The following is a 12384-nucleotide window of genomic DNA, read 5'->3' as shown; positions in this document are numbered from 1 at the left end:
ATAGGGAATAATTGGACACTAACTAGCTGTGTGATCTAACTATTCTAAACCTCAGATTCTTCATGCGTAATATAATGGAGCCGTTGGGTGGCAGAGACCTCAGTTTTAAGCTTGATGTCAGAAAATACTTGCCAACAATTAGAGATAGCCAAGAGTGGTATGGGTTGCTTCTGGAGACATTGGGCTCTCTCTCTTGTTAAAGGTCTTCCTACCGAAGCTAGAAGACCATTTGATGGGCAAGCTAGAGAGGGAAAAATGTATGAGAAGGTCATAGATTGCTGTGTGCTCTAGGGATTGATTAAAGGGCTTGCATTTGTTCTTGGGTGCATTTTCTCATCAGGGCTAGCTCTTTTTTGATTTGTAAATTAAATGTTATCATACTGACATTTTAGCTAATCTTGTCATTTGGGTATGGGAAAAGGTTCCCCTCAGGAGGAAATCACAGCAACTTTGGGTGTTAGACTGATGATTGTTTTCCCTTAAAACCGAGATACTTGACAAGGAACACAAAATTGTCTCTGATCATTTTCTGAGGCTCTTCACTGTTTCTGTTGCTTCTTCACTTGGACACTTGTATTGACACTGTGCCATGGACAGAGTGATAAGGGAATCCCATAGGATGTAGCCTCTTCCCCATAGGCATAATATGGGAGAAATAATGGGAGTAATGAATGAAACCAAACTAGTCCATAATAAATGTGCAGGAGCCTGCAGAGTGTTTTGTAGAATGGTAGTAAAGTATCCTGGATGGTCACAGCCTCAGAGGCATGACCACCTGAGCTCAAGTCTTGCCTCTCATACACTTTATGTGGTTCTAGTCAAGTCACAGCTGCAGTCAGTGCCTTACACAACTCAGAAACATATTGCATAGTGGTTGGTGATCTGCCCAGGGGAAGAAGGGAGCTACACCAATGAAACCTCACATTCCGCTGTATAAAAAATGAAAAGTCAACAGGCCATGAAATTGAACCATGGCTATTTTTTCTTATTTAAAAAAAGTTGGAGGCCCTCTGTTTTTACATGAAATATCCAGTATATTTATGAATGTCCCTTTGATTTTTGAAAATAGATGAATGAGGTGAGTCATAGATCATAGATTTAGAATCAGCTGCCTCTCAGAGAAAGTGAGGCCCAGAAAGTTCAAGAAGCAGCCTTGGAATTTTCCCAGATGTTGTCCTTTGACTCCAAATCCAGGGCTCATCCCACTGCCCTACCCTTCCTCTTCAGGCCTTATGCTCTCTGTCCACTACCTTCAAATGTTCACTTTCCCTTTTGCTCCATACACTTGCACTACTGATGGAGCTCTTTTGGCTTGCTCAGTATTTTGAAGTCATTAATTATATTTTGGTGCTCATCTCTATTTGTAGTGCCAAAGAGAAGCACACTGGATCCCAGCAGAATCAGCTGCTAAAGAACTAGATGATTCCCTAGTTTACAGCCTGAGGCCAATTAGAGACTAGACTGAGGGGAAATTCAAATGGTGATTTTAAATTGGGTAAAAATATGACTTGGCACTCTGGAACATGTAGGAAAGATAAATATTTGCCAGTTGTATTGCATACATAAACTCATTCACAACTCTGGCAAAGTCATAAACTCTGAGATGGAGTAGTCGGCAAACTTCAGCTGAACCACACCAAGTGAGTGATTGTTTTCCCTTTGTCTCTTGGGGGAATTAAATATGTATTTTTATGTTTTCACAGAGATAGTAGCTAAAATAGAGGTGTTTTAGTGCCTCTAGAATTTTTTAAGACCCTGAATTATTTACGTTGTAGTATATTGTTAATATCATAATTTCTTTATTAGTTAAAGGGGTTTTAAGCAAACATGGCACGCCATTTTAAATTACCAGTGATTTTTTTAATGTTTCTGTAAGTAGCTTTGTAACATAAGCAACATTAAGTGGAAAAATCATTAAAATTTATAAAGTATACAATGCAAACTTTTCCCCTCCAGATAATATCGTATAACAGTCCCTTTTGAAGTTCTATTCATTTTGCATAAGGAAAGTAATGATCTTTACATTAAATTATAGATTAGGTTCCCAATACTTCCCCCATTGGCATTTTAAATTAAAAAAATTTCAAATTTTAAGTATTTTATATTTGTAAATTACATTAATATTGAATAGTGTTAATAAATAATAATATAGTAAATATATTATATATTGCATAACAGTAAATATATATGTATATAAATAATCCTTTGTCTAGTTGATCACCTATAGTAGTGCAATTGAGAGAGACATTCTGAATTGAGCAAAATAGATTAATAAAGAACTGAATACTGTAGTGCTGCAATGACTGAGATGGTGGAAGAATCTTAAGACATCTTTTAGTTCCACCCTGTAATTCTTTTAGAGCAGGAAATCATGCATGAAAGGAGCAGCCTGGTGTTAGGGAGGATTAATCAACTAACATTTATTTGTACCTTTTGTGTGCTGAGACTTTAAGGACACAAATGAAACATTCTCTTCTCTCAAGAAGCTTAAATTCTACAGGAGAGACATCATGCACATGTATAAATTTATTCACAATAAATATAAGATAATTTGTAGGAGAGGGTATTTAGTAGGTAGATATGGTTTCCTATAGAAAATGATGCTTGAATTGAGTTTGGAAAGAAACTTGGGATTCTAGAAAGCACAGAAGTGAAGGAAAGAAAAAGAGACCAGAAACTTAAGTTCTAGTTCCGACTTTGCCATTATCTAGGTGACATTTCTTTTCTTGGACTGTCTTTCCCCATGTGAAAGCATAGACTCCTTTAAAGGAGCTGGACTTGATGGTCCCTAACATTTCTTCTAGTTTTGACAGTCAGTGTTTTTAAATATCTTACTGACCAACCAACAATTTTAGGTGAGCTATCACAGGGAAGTAATGAAGACAAAAATAATGAAACAACAAAGCTCAATAAATGTTCATTTGGTTACTTTAGTGCTAATACTCACTTAGCTATCAGAAGTCATCTATTAGATAAGGTAGAACATCATAATAAGAGGATAGAGTCCCAGAGATCCAGATATAGTATGGAAGAGAGAATACCAGAGATGGACATTATTATTGATTATAAGTCAATTTAGGTTATTAGTCACATGCCTAATTCACTGATCTGCTTTTTCTCTATTTTATTGATGTAAGCATACAGGGATATAAATTTCCCCCTGAGTTCTCCCTTGGCTGTATCCCATAAATTTTGATTTGTTGTCCTCTCATTGCCATTCTCTTCAATGAAATCAGTGACTGTTTCTATGATTTGTTCTTTGACCCACCTGTTTTGAAGAATTAGACTATTTAGTTCCAGTTAATTTTTAATTTGCCTTTTCATGAAACCTTATTGGTTATAATTTTTATTGCATTATAATATGAAAAACATTCATTTATTATTTCTGCTTTTCTGCATTTGGTTGTGAAGTTTTTATGCCCCAGTACATGGTCAGTTTATATGTGTAAACATATACCATGTGCTGCTGGAAATAAGATATATTCCTTTTTATACCAAATCAATTTTCTCCAGATATCCATTAAATCTCAACTTTTCTAAAATTTAATTTACTTCCTTGTTTCTTTCTTATTTATTTTTTTGTTAGATTGATCTAGTTGTAATAGGGGAAGTTTGAGGTCCCCTACTAATAGAGTTTCACTCTTTATTTCCTCCTTTAGTTTCTCCTTTAAAAATCTGGATGCTATGCCATTTGGTGCATATGTTCAGTACTGATATTTCTTCATTGTCTATACTACCTTTTATCAAGATGTAACTATCTTCCTGACCTCCTTTAATCAGATCTCTTTTTGCTTTAGTTTTGTCTGAGATCACAGTTGCTACTCCTGCTTTTTTTGGTCTCAGTTGAAGCCTAATAGATTCTGCTCCAGCCTTTTACCTTTACTCTGTATGGGTCTACTTAATGTACTGTGCTACCTGCTTCTGTTTATTGAGTGGGTTCATCCCATTTACATTCACGAGTTATGACTACCATTTGTGTATTCCCCTACATCTTGTTTTCCCCAATTAATTCTGCTCTTTCTCCTTTCACTCTTTCCTTCCACACTGGTCTTTTGCTTTTAATCACTCCCCCCATTCCTCCACCCTAATATTATTCCCCTGCCTAAAACTATCCTTCTTATTCACCTCTTACTTCTCTGTAGGGTCTTTTAATCAACCCCACACCAATACACTTTCCCCTCCCTTATATTACTCCTCTCCCCACCACCCTCTCTCTTATTCCCCTTCTTCTCTATGGAGTAGAATGGGATTCTATACCCCAATGAATTTGGCTATTCTTACCTCCCTGAGCCAATTCCCATGAGAACAAGGTTTAAGTATTACCCTCATCCTCCCCATACTGTAATTGTTCCCCCTGTTCCTCTTTATGTGATATAATTTACCTCATTTTGATTCTCTCTTCCCATTTCTCTTAGTTCAATCTTCTTTTTCACCCCTAGTTTTTTTTTTTGGTGTATCATCCTAAATAGCTTACTACCATACCTTCTCTCTATGTATATTTCTTCTAACTATATATCTACTATGATAGTTATAAAAATTTTAATAGTTATAGGTATTATCTTTCCAAATAGGAATATAAAAGTTTCGACCTTTTTGAAACCCTTAAATTTTTCTCTGTCTTATTTATCTTCTTATGCTCTTTTTGAACCTTGTATTTGGAAATCAAAATTTTTGTTTAATTTTGGTCTTTTCTTCAGGAATGTTTGGAAATTTTCTATTTTATTAAATGACCATACTTTCCATACATACCATACATACCACCATACATACCATACTGAAAAAATGCAGTAATTTTTGATGGGCAGGTGATTCTTGGTTGTAAACCGAATTCCCTTACCTTCCAGAATATCATATTCCAAGCCTTCTGGTCCTTCAATGTGGAGGCTACCAGATCCTGTGTAATCCCGACTGGGGCTCTGTGATATATGAATTGTTCTTTTCTGGCTGCTTACAGTACATTCTCCTTTGCCTGGGAGCTCTTGAACTTGGTTGTAACACTCCTGGGAGTTGTCATTTGAGCATTTATTACAGGAGGTAACCTTGGGATTCATTCAATTTCTATTTTACTCTCTTGTTCAAGAATATCAGGGAAGTTTCCTTTGATAATTTCTTGTAATATGATGACCAGGCCTTTTTTTTGTCATGACTTTCTAGTAGTCCGATAATTTCTTAAATTGTCTTTTTGGGATCTATTTTCCAGGTCAGTTGTTTTTTTCATTGAGGTATTTCATATTTTCTTCTATTTTTTCATTCTTTTGATTTTGTTCTGTGGTTTCTTGATGTCTCGTGAAGTCATTAGGTTTGATTTGCCCAATTCTGATTTTTAAAGCATGAATTTCTTCTATAACATTTTTATCTTCCTTTTCCATTTGGTGCATTCTGTTTCTCATGGAGCTCTTTTCTTTATTGAATTTTTGTTCCTCCTTTTCCATTTGACCAATTTTGCTTTTTAAGATATTTCCTTTTTACATTATTTTCAATTTCTTTTCTTCATTTTTCTTTGTCCTGTCTTAGTTGATTTTTGAAATCCTTTTTGAGTTCTTCTGGTGCCTGAAACTAATTTCCATTTTTCTTTGAAATTTTGCTTGAGATCTCACTATCCTCTATTGACTCTGTGCCTTGTTCTTTGTCTCCATAGAAATTTTCTTGAGTTAGTTGTTTCTTTTGGTGTTTGCTCATCTTCTGAGTTTTTTTTTCCTTCTGGACTGGGAGTTCTGAAAGCTGCTCATTCTGTCTTCTCTGTTGGTGGCTTGCAGGACTCAGCATTCTGAGTTATTTTCCGTGGGGCTAAGGACTTCATCACAGTGCAGGCTTAAACAGGCCGAGTACCAAAGCCTCCTGGGCCTCATTGAGGGCTGGTTCCAGGGCTTGGGACTTCAAGAGGTGGGTCTAGGGTGTTAAGTGCTCCGTTGTTGGTGTACACAGAGTCCTGGGATCCTGAAGATGGTCTGTGCCTAGACTCAAAACCTGGCACAGTAGGTGGGGTGGGGGTTGGGGTGGGCTAGTACCCCTCTGTATGCAGTTTTGCTTCTGGTTCCCTCTTATCCCATGAAAATCAGTTCTCTCTGCCTACTTTTCAATTTGTGTTCAACAAGAGAGCCCACTTACTCTCTCTCTTGCTCTTGATTTTTTACTCCTTTCCTCTTGAGGATCTTTTGAAACTCTAGTTTGAAAGAATTGTCAGAGCACTTTCAGCTTTCACTGCTGCTAAGCCCTATCTTGGCTCCTGGTGCTCAATATTGGGTACCACTTCTAGCTCCAAATGGCAAAACTCAGGGCAGGTCCAGTCTCTACTCTGGAGACCCCTAGCCTTCCTTTCCTCATTTTTATTAGAGAGAGGACTTGACTAGTTTATGTGTAAGTCACCTTCTTGCTCTTTCAAATCTACAACCCAAATGATGAAATTCCAATTTAAGTCTTTTATCAGAATAACAAATGAGGGAAAATGAGATCTATGTATTCTTGCTGTCCTTTTCCCCATGTGCTAAGAGAATATTTGTCCACAAAAGGCAGCACCTTGGAAAATGATTATCAAAAAAAAGAAACCAAGGTTAAGTGAGAGTTAACTTGGCCTTCCTAATTTTGGTCCCTTATTACAATGAAAGATACCAGTATGTCAGATTAAAAAGATATGTTATCAACATATCACAAGATGGTACAAGTGAGTGTTGAATTCTTTTCTCAAGCCAAGAAAACCCCAATGAGTTGGTTTGCTCAGTCTTTCAAGTTTTTCATATCGTTTAGTCATAGATCCTATTCTCTTCAGCTTGATAATCTGATTATTAACTCTCCTTTAGATGTGAACATTTCTTTGTGGTGCTAAGGCCTTTCTTTTTTCCTTTTGAAACCAGCCTTGCTGTGTCTGATCATCATGGGACATACACATGCTTTCCTGTAGTTTCAGTAGCCCATCCAGGTTCAAACCCAGCCTGCTGCCGGATTGTAGGAACTTTATTTAATTGAGTAGGTATAACAAGAGGCTAAATACATAGCTGTGGTTTTAATTAGCTGGTGCTTCAAATTCAGAATTGTGGCTTCAGTCAGAAATCAGTGACTTTCTCCCCTGGAAAAGCCTCATCACTGTGCAGCGCAGGCCTCATTATAGCTCGCCATGTGAAGCTTTCATTACAGCCTCATGCTGGGCAAAAAAGGGAAAAAAAGTTGTAGATGTTTGGTTATCTTCCAAGAGCAGCAGAACTCTATGGAGATTCAATTCATTCTCACTAGAGATATGAGAATTCACTGCTCTTTGTTATATGGAGAAGGGAAAAAATGTCGCAGTCAATTTTGCTTGCACCAGATAACATCGGTGTGCATGGGCTCCAGTCTGCTTTTCTGATTGTCATCTGGAATTTGGTAGTTAATTAACAGATGCCAAATGCAGCCCACAGCCTCTGAACCAATCTCATGTGGGCGGACAGCACAGACATGGCCCTGCTTGCTTCCCTCAGCCAGGGTCATCCATGCTAGACCAGGTACAGTCTTCTTTTTGCTTTTTCTTTCTTTTTTTTCCTTCAGGGTTTTAATTATCTCTCTTCCCTCCAAGGGAAAGGAAGGTAGTTTGTACACCAAAAGACCAAAATGCTTCCCTCCTTTTCATGAAAGAATTAAATGTGATCTCTCAGCATGTCACCAGTGCCTGTCAGGTGTGCAAAATGAACAGACAGCTTGGAAAGTGACATCTTGTGCTCATTACTCAGGAGCAATGCGACTTTTGTTGTGGTGCAGGAGAGCAGAATTATCTGCCCTGATGGTATTCTACATTCAAGGTACTGATCCTCTGAGACAGCATTTCCACTGAAGGGTGGGCAGTATCATGAATAGGGTGCTGGACTTCAATTGAGGAAACATATGAGTTCAGTCTTGCCCTGACCTTTTTTAGTCTTGTGATCTTGCACATGTGACTAGACCTCATTTTCCTCATTTGTAAAAATGAGTAGTGATTTCTAAGTACCCTTTAAGCTCTAAATATATGATCTCATCAGTCCTGTGATTCCAGGATTTATTTGCTTTTGGGCCTCAGTTTCATTATCTTTCATCAGGTTGTTTTATTTCTCAAACATCACAGTGCTCTATAAATGTCAGTTATTGCTAATGCTGGGAATTGTTTTTTAATCTGCTCTCTAATCCCAAAGTTTGTGGATGTCAGTCAATAATGCTGTTGAATTGTGTTAGCAAGAAGTACACACTTGTATAGAATGATGTTACTGCACCTTCGTGGTTCCTCCCTTGCGCTTTCTCTGGGTGGAAATGTATGGGAACGTGTCCAGAAACTGGGCTACTGGAGCTGGCCTTGCCCTCTCCAAGGCTTAGAGACCATACCCGATGGGAATTGCTTCAAAGAAGGTCAACAGGATCCAGTATCTAGACTTGAGATGAGCTCCGATTAGCATTCTTACTTAGGGCTCCTGCCCACCCAGAAGCATGGATTGAGAGAAGGCTGGTATTGGTGTGAGCACTACCTTTTGTAGTCTAGTTAGAAGTCCCTCCACCTGTCTCTGGCATCATCCATACCATGAAACCTTCCTGCACATGCTTGCTTGCTTATTTGAAATCACATTAGGGCATGCCATTTCTCCCCCCTCCCCAGGGCAAAATAAAAGATTATTTATGCAGAAGATGAGGCTTTCCAGATCATTTTTGCATGACCGTGTATAGGAAAAGAAAATCTATACATAAAATAGGAGGCGATGGATAAGGAAAGCAATGGGAGGGAGGCTTACAGAGTAACTGATAATTATCCTAGTAATGACAATTGCAATATTTGGCAGAGCACTTTATGTATGTATTTCATCCCTTTCGATCCTTCCGGTCCACTTGGTGAGTGAGATGCTAGTGACTGATGAGGAAAGAGTCAAAGAGATGAAGCAACTTGACCAGGGATCTACACAGCTGATAAATAACATCATGTAGACTGACTCTAAGAGTCCATCTGACTATGTATGGAACCAGAGACTCATCGGAAGACCTGGGGTTGAGAATTTCAGTTTTTATTACTATGACAACTTAAGAAATGATGACCAGAAAAGAGACCCTGAAGTTCAAATGCCATTATTGCAGAATACCATTGAGATGAAGTATCTCCAGCAAAAATAGGTCTTCAGGGACATCCCTACATCACCGAATGGAACAAACCCCTCCCAAATAAAACAAAATGACCTGACATAGGAACTGCTTCTTATAGCATAGGGCATATTCCACACCAATTCATCTCACGAAATTCACCTGGGATTTTTTACATGCTTACTGTGTGCTGCCACTGAACTCGGTGCTTGGGAGACATGTAATAACGATACTCTCCATCCCTTAAGGAGAAAGGCAAATATACAATAAAGAGTGAGCAATCTTAGGGGGGAACTGCAGGACCCTGGCTTAGTTCCTACTTTGGTGCTCCTTATCTCTCTTTTGAGATGAGGAAGATGTGTTTCTTCTATCCTCAAGGACCATTGCTCCTATTATTTTGACTTGTGTTCTTTTTGCTAAGGTTAAAGCTCCAAGCTGACCCTGCCCCTCTTAAAAACACCGATTACTTGATATCTAGCTTAACGATTTCAAATTTTATAATCCAGGTGAAAGAGATGATCTCATTGAAATTAAAATAATTAAAATATAGTAATAGGTTTTTTGCTAGTGGAAGGTTTCTCTACTTATATAGCCACAACACATAAATTTATCTTCAAAGGCTTCGGGCTTTTTTGTTTTTTTGTCCAGTAGGACATTCCCAAAATGCAAAGAGGGTCCAAGAAACAGTCAGGCTTTAGAAAGCTTTTGTCCCTTGTGAGCAAGTCTTCTCAATAATAGAAATACCCCTCTCCACGTTAATGGCGGTTACTTCTAGCCAAACCCCTGCCTTTGTTTCTAATGTTCCCAGAAGACTTGTAGGCTGGCTGAATAAAAGGCTGGAAGGGAGGAAAATGAAGGGGCTGACATTTTAAGTAGTTTGTTTTTGTGTTATCATTCTCCATCTCACCTCTCCCCACCACAACTTCCCCCCAGAAAGCGTCACTTCCCTGACAGTTTTGACACTGGAAGAGGAGGAGTGTAAGGCTGTGATAGAGTAGAATTTCAGACAGAGGATGTCCCTTTTCAGGAGGAATCTCAATGTAAAGGCACAGGGCAAGGGAGAGACCAGGAAATGGTAACACCATTTTCTTGAACACAATATTATTGCTCTTTTTATTTTGAAGAGTGCCTCAGACCTGAAATCCAGTTGGGGGCCAGGTGGACAACTATATTCTCTTTCTGCAGCATTACTTTGTGGGAGTCTGGCTTCACATTTTTTGTGTTTGTTGATAACTAGTGGAACTTAAATGACTTGCATTTGTAACGAGTCCTTTTTTTGTCTTTTTCTTTTCTTTCCAGTCACTATGATCAGGACCGGAATGCTCTTAAAAGGAAAGAATGGGAACGACGTTCTCAAGAAGTTCAGCAAGATGAGGATCTCTTTGCTTCAGGTTTCAGTCTTTTTGGGGAACCCTACAAGGTATCTGCATATGCATGCAATTTACTTTTTTACACCAACGGATTGATTGTTACATGTTTTTATGACTAATCAACGTATAATCTATTTTTAAAGCTACTGAATCATTGCCAGGAGAAATCTATTTCACAAATGAAATAAATATTGAAACTGCATTTGGGCATGTGAGTTTCTGAAGACTTCTTCAGGGGAAATGTTCTTGTTCTTTGGGGAGAATACCAAGGTTTTGAAAGTGACTTGCTAGACTTATTGTCCCAGAGGTACTGTTTGCTGCCTGAGCACTCCATCAGCAAGTTGGCTCTCCTTCACAATTTCTGATGCTTTGATTTTTAGTGAGGCAGCCTGTGAAGACTTGATCAAAATGTAAATGGCTAACTCTGTCTCTCCTCTCAATCAGTGAAATCCATGGAGAGATAACCCTTTTCACTGTTGTTAACAGCTGTTGGGAGGATGGAGTGCTCTTTGAAAATCCCCAGTCAATGAGGAGAGGTCCCATCAGTTATTGTGGTGGCTAATGATTATATTGGTTAGGATTTGACCTTAAAAAGATGGACTACTCTAGATAGGTGGATTTCATGGTTGGTTTTATTCCGGTAAATAGTTATTTCCAATAATTGTTGCATTGATATTATCAGAACAACAGAATTGACTTTGGCTTCTTATCCTGACCTACCTTAGGTTTTTCCAACTCCTTTTTGCTGGGAGTGGGGCTGTGTACATGGGTACTTCTTAGGAGTCTTTGTCTAAATGACATTTTCTGTTAATGGAAAATTGTTCAGTGTTTTCATGAAGAAGAATTTTGTTCCTGTGGGACTGGGGAAAGGGTCATGGATTTGGAGACTGAAATGGGACTCAGGCTGTTGTTGCTTATGAACTATGTGATTAGCAAGGCTCTTCCCCTCCCTGGGCTTCAGCTTCTTCCTCTAAAAAATGAAGGACTTGGCTTAGGGGGTATCTAAGGTTCCTGCCTTCCTGGGCTCGATCCTCGAATCTCCCCTCCTCTTGTCATTAGAAACAGTGGTGAATTGGGGGCAAAGCCAGTTTTTCATGAAAGCAGAGGCTCAGACCCTAATCTTGGATCAGTTAGCAAGTTGTTTATTTGGTGGAGATGTACTAAATTTTGCTGATTGTGTCAAAAGTTGTGTAAGCAGTTCTTGATTCAGTCTCAGAATTCTCTGTAAAGCTGAATGAAGAAAGTGCTTTGAAGTTCAGCTAACCTAGATGTTTTTATTATGTTAATGGTGGAATCCTTTCACAATTTTTTCTTTCCTCTACCTGTAGAGGACATATACATGTGTGCTGTTGTGTATATTTGTGTATGTGTGTATTATATATATATATATGTTTTATATATATATGTATGTGTGTATAGATGTATCATGACATCTATTTGGAGAAAGCACAACAGCTATATTCATAGAACAAATTGGTTTTATGTGCCGTCTTTGAATGAGTTTGTTAAAAATAAAAGATGTAATAAAAATGAAATACTTTTCAAAATTAAATTTTCTTTACCAGAATTTGGGAACAGGTATGGGGATGAGGGAGGAAGCTTGGGGTCCTTTGAATTCCTCAGAACATTTTAGTTTTTAGAAAATGTATGAATGGGTGCCTTCAAGTTCGATGTCTCTTATCAATATTGCCAATGTTTTCTAAGACCATCTGTCGTGATACTACAGTGGTGAACCAGGCAGGTATGCCATCAGGAGCATACATGAGGCAATGGACTACAGTTGTGAAAGTACTAGGCTTGGAGTCATAGACAACTCACTTCCATTCTGGGCCTGGTTTTTTTGGATGTCAAATGATGGAATTGAATGAGCTGATCTCCAAAGTTCTTTCCTTGAGCTATATGCCTATGGTACTGTGATTTCTAACATGATACAGACAACTTCATAACAGGT

General features: G+C 38.3%; 1 protein-coding gene across 7 annotated transcripts in view; it reads left to right on the top strand.

Moving 5' to 3' along the window:
* The window catches only part of AFF2 (ALF transcription elongation factor 2), a 528832-nt gene that overhangs the window by 202779 nt on the left and 313669 nt on the right, over window positions 1-12384 (top strand). For all 7 annotated transcript variants that reach the window (XM_056809873.1, XM_007507264.3, XM_056809876.1 and 4 more), the window contains exon 2: window positions 10363-10483. In XM_056809873.1, the coding sequence (XP_056665851.1) occupies window positions 10363-10483 (121 nt within the window). The remainder of the gene's footprint in view (window positions 1-10362; window positions 10484-12384) is intronic.

This window comes from Monodelphis domestica, chromosome X, assembly GCF_027887165.1.
Source record: "Monodelphis domestica isolate mMonDom1 chromosome X, mMonDom1.pri, whole genome shotgun sequence".
In the NCBI taxonomy this organism is placed as follows: Eukaryota; Metazoa; Chordata; class Mammalia; order Didelphimorphia; family Didelphidae; genus Monodelphis; species Monodelphis domestica.
Note: the sequence above shows the minus strand (reverse complement) of the source record. Positions and strands in the feature narration are given on the sequence as shown.